The following is a 13,616-nucleotide window of genomic DNA, read 5'->3' on the forward strand; positions in this document are numbered from 1 at the left end:
TACGAGTTGTTTTAATTGAAATGGGGCCTGTTCAAAAGAAAAATATAATATATCCAATAAATTTGGTAACACGTATTATAATAGAAAAATGGAAAACAGGGAGCTCATGCCAAGAACATGGCTCATTTATTCCGAAACTTTAAATTCTGTTTTTTGCTTTTGTTGCAAACTTTTCACACCTACTGAATCAAGTAGTCTTGTAGAAGGTTATAACGATTGGAGAAATGTAAGTACAACTTTGCATAGACATGAGACTAGTTTAGCTCACATGAAAAATTTCTTAAAATGGAAGGAACTCGATCAAAATTTAAAAAACAAAACTACTATTGATTGCAAGACTCAAAGCATGTATGAAATGGAAAAGAAACATTGGAGGAGTGTTTTAGAACGCTTGATTGAAATTATAAAATTCCAAAATTTAGCTTTTTGCAGATCATCTGATAAATTATATGAAAGGAATAATGGCAATTTTTTAAAATTAGACAAACTGTTTGCGAAGTTTGATCCTGTTATGGAAAATCATGTTGAAAGGGCCCTACAAGGAAACAATAGAGTACACTATTTGAGTAAAGACAGGCAAAATGAAATATTAGAAACTTTAAGTAATGCAATCAGGGATCCAATTTTATTATCAATTCGAAAATCTAAATATTATTCCATAATTTTAGACTGCACACCTGATGCAAGTAAAACAGAACATATGACCATTATTATTCGCTTTGTTTCCTGTGATAATGGAATTGTCAAGATCAGGGAAAACATTTTAGGTTTTGCAGATATATCAGATTCCACAGGACGTGGTTTATGTGCAACAATAGTGGAACAACTGGAAAAATGGAATATTCCCATTGAAGACATGCGAGGTCAAGGGTATGACAATGGGGCAAATATGAAAGGGAAAAAATATGGGCTCCAAAATTTGCTTTTGAACAAAAATCCTCGAGCTTTTTACATGCCATGTGCTGCTCATAATCTAAATTTAATCATTAATGATGCAGCCAAAGTGAATGCAGATACAATTAGTTTCTTTGCAATTATTCAAGAAATATAAAATTTCTTTTCATTCTCTTACAAATGTTGAGCAATCCTTTTAAAGTTCATAAAAAATTTAACATTGAATGAGCCATCAGAAACCCGATGGGAAAGTAAAATTAATGCAATCCACCCTCTACGATATCAGTTAGGAGAAATTAACGATGCACTTTTTGAAATTTTAAATAATGAAAATTTTAATAAAGAAATTCAGCATGAAGCACAAACATTATGTGCTAAAATGAAGGACTACAAATTTATTTGTTCTCTTATAATTTGGCATGATTTACTTAACAGAATAAAGCCTGTGAGTAAAATGCTTTAAGACAAAAATACGAACATTACACTTGCTTTAGAATCTATCAAAAACTTAAAAATATTCTTACAAGAGTATCGATCAGATACAAATTTTAAAGAAGTTCTAAAAACGGCAAAAGAACTGAGTGAAGAGGTGGATGGAGAACAAGAATTTAAAACTGGTACGGAAGTTCGACGACGAAAGAAGACACAACAATTTGACTACGAGCATCATGAAACGCCACAATCGCCAGAAGATAAATTTAGAGTGAATGTGTTTAATACACTTCTAGATGTTGCAATGTGTTCATTAATAGAACGTTTTGAACAACTAAAAACATATTATGATAATTTCAATTTATTGTATAGATTACTACAAATTAATAATGAAGATTTACGAAAAAATTGTGATGATTTAGAGATTCTCTCGATGGACGGCGACAATAAAGATGTAAATGCAATAGAACTATATGACGAGTTATGTGCTTTCCAGGATATTTTTCGAAAGGATAATTTAAATATTCAAAACCCTTTCGATATTCTTAATTTTATTGTGTCCACTAATTTATCTTTCCCTAACTTTTCAATTGCTTTAAGAATACCATTAACCTTACCTGTTAGTGTAGTGAGCGGTGAACTTTCCTTTTCCAAGTTGAAATTTATTAAAACCTACTTAAGAACAAGCATGTCACAAAAAAGGCTTGTTAGTTTGGCGTTAATAGCTATTGAAAATGATGTATGTGCAGAATTAGACGTTAACACCATTATTTCTAATTTGGTGAATATGAAATCAAAAACCCTAAAATTTTAATAAAAAAATTTCAAGTATATTTATGTAATTTAATTTATTTTCTGTTAGTCTGTAAAGATTTTATTTTTTGAATACTTATATTAATATTAATAAAATGTTCTAATTATTATTCCTGAATTCTTTTCTTATTTTCTCATCTATCTTGAGTTTCTTTTATTTTCTTAAAAGATAGTGCCTCTGTAACGCAATTGGAAGAACAACGGTACATTGCGCCCTTCGATTGGAATATGCCTAAGTTCGATTTTCATCGCGACAGGAGGAATCTTTATCTGGACGATTTCAATCGAAGGTGAGTTAGCCGATCTCAAACGGAGGTAGCAGGGTTTTTCTCCCAGAAACTCGGGTTTTTCATCCTGCATACAGACAAATTGGACCTTCAGAACACACGCAATTTACAGACAAAAAATACTACTTGTGGTAGTGGTGGACGGTAGATGGCGTTGATGTAGATGATTCATAGTAGAGGTTCGGTGTAGTGATTGAGACAGTTGTAGGTGGCCTCCCGCGATGAGCCTTCGGACTCCTTGGAGGCACGAATAATAATAATAATAATAATAATAGTTCCACTTATAAAAATTATTAAAAAATTTTTACAACTTACTAAGAATTTAGTAAAATGCAAGAATTTTTTAAACTTTAGTTCAAATAAATTTTAATTTTAATTAAGATTCATTTTAATTTTGTTAGCGATTCGGGTCGGTGAGAAGGCTATAATCCCTGTATCATTATATTCAACAATTAAAGTGAAGTGGCTTTATCAAAATTTGCTTTAACTTTTGAGAATTTTTTGAATATTCAGGTTTTTAATGATTTTTCTGCCTAGTCAACACCCCCGGTTCATTACATGTAACGAACCAACATGTGGCTATTCTGTCAAAATTTATTTAAGAAATTTCAAATAATTTAAATTTTTATTATCATAAAAGAACCACTCATGCCTGGATCGTTACAGGGGCGCTTAGATAGACATTGCATGCGGGGGGCAAAGACCCTAGCGCCGGCTCTGTCAATGACATAGGGAAAGATTTCAGAAGGAACATTCAGTTGTTTGCTGATGATCCAAAACTGGGAAGAGCAATAGTTGATAAAGGCGATGTAGATATCCTGCAGGATGATTTAAATAAATTGACATTGTGGACAAAGGATAATGATTGTCAATTTAATGTTACAAAAGGTAAGATTATGCACTTTGTGTTGAAAAGGTTGTATATGGTGTATCATGTTGATGGCATTGGTTTGCAGGAAATTGATGAGGCTAGGGAATTTGGAATAATGGTGGGCAAAGAGTTGAAGTTCAGAGGCAATAGTGCAAAAGTTGGTAAAATAGCTCAAAGAATTACTTGGATGTTGAAAAGCATGCTGACAAGTAAAGATAAGGAAGTTATTATCCTTCTTTATAAGGCTATGATTCAGCCACATCTTGACTGCATAGATATGCATCTGAGTTTCTTGGGGACCAAGAGGTGGTAGAGAGGATTCAGAGACGTGACGAAGATGGTAACAGGTTCATGGAATACTCCCTATGAGGATAGGTTGAAGGTTTGTGGGTTACACAGTTTAGTTCATAGGTTGAAAAAGAGGTGATATGATAGAAACTTTTAAGATATTAACCACGCAACCGGCCAAGACATCTATAGATGTCAAGGTTATCATGGATGTGAAGTGCATATTAAAATTGTAATACTATTGATATTACATTGAAATATATGATGGATACAAAGTGTATGAGGATGCGTATTTTATCCATAATGGCTGGTTAGATGGTTAAAGGGGTTTTATAAAATTGATGCAAATGAAATTTTTCAATATATGACAAATAGCCAGAAAACTAGGGGCCATCCATGGAAGTTGTGTAAAATGGAATAGAGTGGAATGGGTTGCCAGAATTGGTTGCGAGTTCCCTGATGGTGAATGGATAGGATTTGTGTGTATAATGGTTAATTTGAATCTCCCACGATGAGTCTCCAGACTCCATGGAGATGCCATAATATAATAATAATAATAATATAAAGGTACTTGTGAACTTTACTCTTATATAAATCCATCATTCTAAATATCATTAATCATTAATTAAGTAATCAAAGAAGTTGAATTTGAAAAATAACCAACTTTAATCATACCTGCTTTATGTTCAAAAGCTCCAGTTTGATCAAATGAGACTCAAATGGGACAAGTGTTATTGGTTCAAATGTGTAATACTTCTTATTATTAAAATTATGCTGAAAAGATAAAAAAAAAAAAAGACAACAGAAATCATAAACAGTATAAGTAATCAAATTATGTTAAATCAAATATTAAAATAAATGAGAGTAGGAGCAAATATTATGTTTGCCCCAACTTATAACATTATAAGTAGGGGAAAACGTATGTTAACAACTCATATTACACATTTATGCCATGTTTTATGCATAAACACAAATATATGACAATATATGTAAATCGAGTATTCAGTGAATTACTATATTACTGGAATTATAATATATTTTCACTTTGATAACAATATTAAAAAAAGACAAGAAATAAAAATTTAAGGAGGATATTACGCTTATTTAGGAAAGGTTTCTACTCTAAGGAACAAAGGGAGAATTTCAATAGTATATGTAAACTGAGGGAAAATTATTGGCATTAATAATAATATCAGAGAATATAAGAGTAGAGACAACAGGACAAAGGATATAGTTGTCTGTTGCCACAGATGAGGAAAAAGATTATGCTACACATTCAATTTAGCTTTATGCTAGAAAGCAATTATCAAATATCATTTACTGTATTTTTTGGACCATAAGACGCACCCCAAATTTATGAGACGATTTTTAGAAAAAAATATTTTATTATATAAAGATATTTACAAATTCTTACTTAATTTTTATTTATTCTTACAATCTTACAAATTAGCAATATTCAGTTCATCTTCACTCTCGGTACTATCACTTGTCTTGTTAATGTCACCGTTCATATTACTTTTGTCTGAACTATTGTTGTCACTCTCTTCAAAAACTGCGTCATTTTCGGTACCATCCATCGCATTTCTTAAATGACTTTATAATTGTCTCTTCTTTCATAGCTTCCCATGAATTTTTCACCCAGGTACATACTTCTGAAATTGTTGGCCATTTTATACGTCCTGTTGCATTTGGCTTTGCCATCCATTTGTTCCACTCTTCCCGCATAAAATTTTTGAATGGTTTATTAATAGATCCATCCAAGGGTTGTAATGGACTTGTAAGGCCTCCAGGAATGACAACTAATTCTGTATTCATTTCTTTTAGAAGCTTCTTGGTTGATTCTGTTTTATGCGCTCTGAATTGATTCCACACTAACATCGCAGGCTTTTTTAAACAACGCACCTGGACATTTTGCCCATATCTTTTGTATCCATAATTTCATTCCTGTTTCATCCATCCAGCCTTTATCTTGAACGTGGATAATAATGCCACGAGGAATTTCATCTCTTGGTAACGTTTTTCTCTTGAAGATTAACATGGGGGGATAGTTTTGTTCCATCTGCACAACAACCTAAAACTACAGTGTAGTGAGTTTTTTCGTGACCTGTTGTTTTGATCACTATTGATTTGGTGCCTTTTGAATCTACTGTCCGATTTGAAGGAACATCAAAAGTTAGAGGCACTTCATCCATGTTTGCAATTTGACTAAGCTCAAAGTTAAATTTCCTTCTCACTGATATGACAAATCTATGGAATTCTATAATTTTAGCTTCATAATCAGCCAGCATTTTTTGGGCTAGAATGGTTTTTGTACGCATATAACCAGTGTCTTTTCATAAATCTAAAGCACCAAGATGGTGATCCGGTAAAATCTGAAATTCCATTAGCAGTTGCCCATCGTTTCGCTTCAAAAATTATCATTTTCGTAGAAACAGATATTCCCATGTTTCGATGATTTGTTACCCAATTTTTCGTTTGTACTTCTAATTCCCATTTTTCTAGGTGCGAACGGAATGTTTTCTTGTGTTTACATAGCAGTTTTAATTGTTCCTCTTGTTTTCTCCACTTACGAACCATTTTTTCTGTTAGTGGTGGACCAAAATGTCTTTCTGCTGCTCTGTTTCCATACTGTTTTGCATAATTTATCACATTTAATTTATAACTCACGTTATATGAAAGTCTTTTTTGTTTTACACTCATTTTTTCTAATTTTAAGATAAAAAATTTTAACGACTTATAAAAAATAATTCAAATGAACTGTACAAAAGCGCATATGTTTACACACTAATGACTATTGATGCTCTAAATCGGTGATTCACCCACATGCAGTGAGATAACTTAGGTACCTACCATCAGTGGCGTGCTTACTAATTTTATTAACATATTGCACTAGTAATTAAACTTCGCTAACAGCTTCGGAGCAGTGTAAAGATTCCTATTTTAATGTTATCTTCAGACCATATGATGCACTCCAATTTTCACTCGATTTTTCTATGTTAAAAGGTGTGTCTTATGGTCCGAAAAATAAGGTAAATTATAGATGACAGAAACTGGAAGGACAAAAAGCAGGCATGAGAAGACAAGAAAATTTACTGAGTAACTGGGAGATAACTATCTCAAGCAGCACATGATGAAAGACTCGAAGTGTATGAGTACTAGATTTGGGAAGAGCATCTGGGGAAGTGTCTATCACTAAGGTGTCCATTATGTCTCCAATTAGCGAGAGTTATCACAGAGGTAAGACTTGGTAAGTAGCTATTATTATGATAAAATAAGAATGCTTACCATGCCTTGGGTTTAGAAACCACTGGTTAAATCAGGGGTTTTCAACACGTGGCCCACCAGCCATTTAAAAAAAATTACTACTTAACATTAACTTGATTAAATAAAAAATAATTTCAATGAAGCCTGCGGGCCACTAAGCTATACTGCGGTATTTAGAATTGTAAGATGCTTTCCAGATTCACAAGGAACGCTGTGCATTTGATACTTTACATAAAATCCTATAAAAATAAATATTAAATAGACATGCTTCTTCAGCCATCTACCAGCGCCAAGCAGTACTTAAGTATTAGTACTAACATCACAAGTAGATGGCTGAAGCAGTAGTTCGTTCGCGTGCGCTGTCTAGTACTTTCCAGATACATCTCGAAGGTTCTCGATACTTCATTATTTTCATATAAATACAACAGGATCTAATCCACATTTACTCAGTCAGTCATGAACAGTGTGATATTCGTGTATAAGCACATGCAGATTCGTCATGTCAGCCATAGCTATTGTGGTTTTATATTGCCAGACTTTTTTCATTAGTGTGAGACTTATTCAGTAGATAATAACCGTTACATGGCCATTTTGGATCATTTTTTGGGTTCACCTTCCATCACTTTCTACGAGTAAAAAGTGTAAATCAAGTGATTCTTGTCGGGTTTTTAATGAAAAGTGGACCAATTTGTATTTTTTTGTGCCAATCGACGATAAGCCAGTGTGTTTAATTTGTCATGAGTCAGTGTCGGTATCAAAAAAATACAATATAAAACGACACTATGAGACAAAGCATGCATCTAATTTCGATCATCTTCAAGGGCAGCTTCATGTGCACAAAGAGAACCGTTTCCAAATTGATTTAAAATCCCAGCAGGGTACGTTTAAAAGGCAGAGGGAAGAGAGCGAAGCGTGCAGCAAAGCAAGTTATGTAATAGCTGAAAAATTGCTAAAAAATCAAAAGACTTCTTGAACAGCGAGTTTGTGAAAGAGTGTCTCATCACTGCAGGGGATATTCTGTGTCCAAATAATAAGGAAGTGTTTAAAAAACCGAGTTTGTCTGAGGTAACTGTAGCATGACATGTCGAAAAACTTGCCAATGGCATTAGAGGAACTTTAAAAATACCGTCGTCCGAATTTAGGTCATATTCACTTGCTTTAGATGAGAGCACAGATGTGAAGGACACAGCACAACTGGCTATCTTTGTCTGTGGCATTGATCAACAATTCACTGTGATAGAAGAACTGCTAGTGCTTGTACCGATGAAGGGAACAACAAAAGGAACTGATATTCTTGAAGCCACCAAGAAAAACGCTCCAGCGTTTCGACCACAGCTTAACCAACCCGGAGAGTGTGGTAACTGATAGTGCCCCTACTATGGTGGGAAAGAACGAAGGGTTTGTTGCGCTGCTACAGAAAGAACCGGAACTAGAAGGAAAAGATTTCATCCATTACCACTGTTTAATCCACCAGGAGGATTTGTGTGCGAAAACTATTGGATTTGAGAATGCCATGAAAGTTATTGTGACTGTCGTCAACATTATAGGGTAAGAGGAATGAATCATCGTCAATTCCAAGAGTTTTTGACCTAAGAGTGCGAAGTGGATCACGGCGATGTGGTTTATTATAGTGATGTGCGTTGGTTGAGCAGAGGGAAGGTTCTAAAAAGAGTCTTTGACTTAAGGAGCGAAACACGGCAGTTCATGCAAACCAAGGGAATCTGATTATGGAATTTAATGTCCGAAGTGGATGACAGACTTTGCCTTTGTGACTGACATCTCGTTGCATATGAATGACCTAAATATGCAACTACAATCCAAAGATCAACTGGTGCATACTTTGTTTGATCACATCAAATCTTTTATGGCCAAGCTCAAACTTTGGGAATCACAACTTGCAAAAAAAGACAACTCATTTTCAGCTTCTCGCTGAGTCCAACTGTTCGTCTCTTGATGAATAAGCTACAAAATTAGCCATGTTGCGAATTGAGTTCGAAGAGAGAGATTTAGTGATTTTCATAACCAACAGTCTTCTTTAGATTTATTTTCAATGCCATTCAGTGTCAATGCTGCCAAAATGCCAGGCTCAGTACAAATGGAGGTGCTTGAACTCCAAAACAACTCTTCTTTGAGAGAAAAATTATTCAATGTGCCATTGCTTACATTTTACAAAGACTACATTTCTGAGGAAGCATTCCCCAATCTTCGCCGGCATGCTTTGAAGATGTGCGCTTTGTTAGGAAGCACATACTTATGTGAGCAGTTCTCCAGAATGAAGCATGTGAAGTCCAAGACAAGAACTCAGATTACGGACCAACATCTCGAGAATACTCTGCGCATAGCGACTTCCAACATTGATGCCAACATCGACAAACTGGTCAAGGAAAAAACATTGCCAAGTTGCCCATTGACAGTGTAAAAAATAAATGGTTTCTTCATTAAATTATCTTTTTTTCAAGTATTGATTGTATTTGTTTATCATGAACCCGACTCCTACCTATGCTCTTAAAGCTGAGTTTGTTTATTTTTTTAGGATTTTATATAAAGTATCAAATGCATTTTGATACTTTATTTTGAACAAACAGTGTTCCTTGTGAATCTGGAAAGCATCTTACAATTCTAAATACCGCAGTATAGCTTAGTGGCCTGCAGGCTTCACTGAAATTTTTAATGTGCCTCGCACTGTCTGAAAGGCTGAAGACACCTGGGTGAAATGAATCAGCTGAAATTGGAAAAGTTAAGTTAACTGAACAGCTTATGGGAAGTGGTGGGATATCCAAATTAAACTTATTATTATTATTATATGACACCTCCAGGGAGTCAATAGACTCATCGAAGGAGGGCACTTGTTCTACAACTCTCTGTCTCCACCACTCAATTCACCAACTACAGTGAACCGCAACTACACGAATGCCATCTACTGCCCACTATCACCACTTTCACAGATGATCACAAACAGCCATGCCCATGGCAGGATTTGAACCCGTAGCCTTTTGAATGGAGAGCGGATATGCTGACCACTAGGCCAACCAGGCTGGCAAACTATACTAGCCTATCCTCCTGAGTTTGAGGATAACTTATGTGGAAGTTAAACACATCGGCGAAGGCAATTCGAAGCAAAGGTGGAGCAAGCTCCCTCACTATTCTTGATATTCTCTCATAATGTAAAACACAGCTCCTAGGAGATGTAATACTGTCATTACATTATGAGGGGAGGTCACTACCCAGACCGGTTTCAACCTTTTTTTGAGGTCTCATCAGTGAGTAGGTAGACCTGGAAAATATCAAAGCATAGTTAAAAGAACTTACATACCTTCACTATACGAATGCCATAAAGGTGTGCTTGTATTTTGTAATTAAAATAAAAAGCCAAAAGGCTAGTTTTCTGGCAATTGAAAAATAAAACTTAAGCCAGTAAGTTTAAATTGAAAAATTGAAGCTTACTGGCTATATAACAATATAGGATTCTTATCCATTTAATATCTATTCAATTGCCAGAAAACTAGCCTTTTGGCATTTTATTTTAATCTATTAACTTTTTATAATAGGGTGACAACTGCGTTTGATAAAAGGAATGTCTACATGATTGATACTGCTGGATTTTGCAAAGGCATTTGACAGGATACTACATGGAACTCTATTACACAAACTGCAACAAATGGGGATGGATATGAAACTGGTGATATGTATAAAAGGATGGGTATAACGGACAGATACCAAAAAAGTAGTATATAGAGGAACAGAATCCAGGAAACACAAGTGGCTAGTGGTGTGCTTGGACCACTGCTGTTAAATTTATACATAAATAATATAAGAATTAATTTGAAGGGAGATATTCAGCTGTTAGCTGATGATGCAAAGTAGGGGTAGGGTAATAGTTAATCAAGATGATGTACATTGCTTGTGGAGGATGATTTGAATAGGCTGTCAGTATAGGCAAAATATAATGGATGCCATTTAATGTGAAAGCATGAAATTGATGAAGCCAGGGGTTTGGAGGGGGTAGTAGTATATACTAGTTAGTATGTACGTAGCATGTATATATGTATGCAAGTAGTATGTAACAGTGGCACACCCAGAGGGGGGGCCTGACCCCCCCCCCCCAAAAAAAAGAAAAAGAAAAAAAAACCACTAGAAAATTTTCCTAAAATCTTTAAAAAAAAAAAAAAAAAAAAAAAAAAAAAAAATCAGCTAACGCCTTTTTATTCCCGTATATACGGGAGTAGGCGAGGCCATTTAGCCCTATCTAACTTTTGGAGACTGAGTGGGCAGTTCAATCTCCACTGGTACCCAATCAGAGACAGATGGCCCAAGGCTATCACTAATTAAGCGGTACGCAGTGAAGAGAGACGGCTCAAATGTGCCGCCATCTCGTGGTCTCTAACCCTAACACAATATATTTAATGTCTGAAATAATGTGGGTTCTACGGTCGATTTTCTTGAGTTTACAGGACGAAAAACCCGAGTTTCCGGGAGGAAAAACCTGCTTGCCCGTGCCAGAGATCGACTAACTCGGGAACCGGTCGAAAAAAGGCTTAGAAAAATTTCCTCTAGTCGCCGACTAGACTCGAAACCAAGACTTCCTTCGTGCGGCCTAGCGCGGTGGTGTGCAAACGCCACATCCACTGAGCTACACAGGCTCTAAAATCTTTTCCTAATTAAAATTAATTTTAAAAAAAATTTATGTTGTGTCGTGTCTTCTATTTCTATACTACTTATGAATTAGCAATCATTGCAAATGCTCAGTCATAGGTCGTATGCGATGCATAGTGTGTATTCTCAAATCATCTACTCAACTCGCCCCCCCCTTCAAGATTACTGAGTGCGCTACTGGTATGTACTATTTAGTAAGGGGTTGTTATAGGATTAACATTGAACAGATTTTTCATAAAATGGTGAGAGATTGGGAAAGAACAAGAGGTCATCCCTGGAAGCTGTATAAGGAAGGTGTGAACAAGGGAGTGAGAAACAGGTTTTTGCACAGAGAGTTGTCAATGATTGGAATGCACTGCCTGAGATCATGGTGTCTGCAGAGAATCTGAATGTGTTTAAGGTGCAGTATGATGAGCTGTGTGTATGACAAAAGGGACCTCTTAGATGAGTCTGACTCCATAGGGGCCTTAGGATAATAATAATATGGTGCTTGGATTCCAGTATGGTAGGTGGAAATTTTCCCCACACTCCTGCAGTCAGTTTTATCTTTGAGTGAAGTAACAGTGGTGCCATCAGGATGAGACACAGGTGGAAATGCAAGTGAGCAGAAGTTGCATCCAACGACTATAGCAAGGAACCAGAAGGCACGACTTCCATTTGAATAGGAGGTAAGTTTTCTGCTGTTGGCCTTCATGAAATTGGATTTGGATCTGCTGATGGCTGCTTTGCATCTGTTGCATGATTTGGTATAGGCAAAGTATGAAGCTCTAGTTCTTGATGCAAGCCAACTGCAGTAAGCTGAATTTTCTTTAACTGCTCTGATACACTTTCTGTAAAACCAGGGCTTGGAAAGCAAATGAGAATTCTGAGTAGAATGGAGGCCTTTATCGTGCTGGTAAGGATAATTTCTGTCTAGTTCAGAGCAGGTGCTAGATTTGGATGAGTGAAGTAATAGTCTGACCATGGAAATGAGGAGTAGAAGTTCAGGAGATCATCCCATTTGGAGTCTTTGTAGTGCCAGAGGATGTGACCTCTACAGTGTATTTGTTGAGAGAACCGGTTAAAAGGAGATTCAAAGTATTTGGTGAGTGAAGAAGGTTGTGAAAAATTTGTATTAGGTTATTGCTTATGACAAAGATTTCTGCCTCTCGTCCAGCTTGGTCAGTAGTGTTGGAAAAGGGGTGCCAGTTGAAATTATGGGCATTGAGGTCACCTAGGAAGATAACTTCACTTTTTGAATAGCTTGGAGAGGAATGTGAAGAGGTCTGAGTAGTTATCAGAGTTTGGAGAATGGCAAATGCAGCAGATGAATATTACTAAATGTGGCAAGGAAACCTTGAGTTAGAGGAGGTCAAAAGCAGGGAATTCTAAATTAGCCACTCTCTGACATGCAATGTCTGATTTTATAAAGGCACAGGTGCCACTCTTGTGGTAAAAGGAATTGTGTAGTGTATAATTTGGACATTGGAGATGAGTTGTAATGGATGTAGATGCTATTTGGGTTTCCATCAAGAGTAGGAAGTCCGGTTTGAATGACGATAAGTGATAGTGAATGTCATTTATGTTAGTGTTAACACCTCGGATATTACTGAAGTGGATATGAAAGTGAGAAGTGAGTTTTTAATGAGAAGATTCTGGGAGGTTTGTGTGTGGTTTAGTTGTGTTGTGTATTTTTTATTGGAATTAGTTCGTGAAGGATATTTTTTTTTGTTGCAGCATCACTCTCATTGTTTGTAAGGGTCATTATTAGTTTGTTCATGGTTCGATAGAAGGATAGAGAGGGGACAGGCAGTGAGAGAAGATAGAACTCTTGTACATGACATCCATACAGAGAGACCACGTCAGAAAGGTGTCTAAAATGCATAACTTTATTTGTGCAGTTTTGACTGTTGTTTTTCATGAGGTTTTATTTTTCTTTTGAAGTTAAGAATTAAACTACTCAGAATCAAGGGACTAATTTATAGATAAAGGAAAAAAGTAACCCCCTCCCCACAAAGTCCAAACAACCACATATTCCAGTCTTCTCTTTTGACATATTCTTTCTATCACATCATTCATTACTGCTGATGTCTCTTCTCATCCTCCTCAATTCTGAATTACCATATCTGGGCAAT

At 35.8% G+C, this 13,616-nt stretch overlaps 1 protein-coding gene across 4 annotated transcripts in view; it reads right to left on the reverse strand.

Moving 5' to 3' along the window:
- Nucleotides 1-13,616, reverse strand: part of LOC150096152 (uncharacterized) — a 520,274-nt gene that overhangs the window by 83,163 nt on the left and 423,495 nt on the right. For all 4 annotated transcript variants that reach the window (XR_016549966.1, XM_090409454.1, XM_090409453.1 and 1 more), the window contains exon 19: nucleotides 4,261-4,359. Coding sequence is in view for 3 of the 4 variants with exons in the window: in XM_090409454.1 (XP_090265580.1) it covers nucleotides 4,261-4,359 (99 nt within the window). In the remaining variant the exon portion in view is untranslated. The remainder of the gene's footprint in view (nucleotides 1-4,260; nucleotides 4,360-13,616) is intronic.

The sequence above is a fragment of the Typopeltis vanoorti genome, chromosome 19 (assembly GCF_054136105.1).
Source record: "Typopeltis vanoorti isolate ZY-2024b chromosome 19, IOZ_Tvanoo_1.0, whole genome shotgun sequence".
NCBI classification, from domain to species: Eukaryota; Metazoa; Arthropoda; class Arachnida; order Uropygi; family Thelyphonidae; genus Typopeltis; species Typopeltis vanoorti.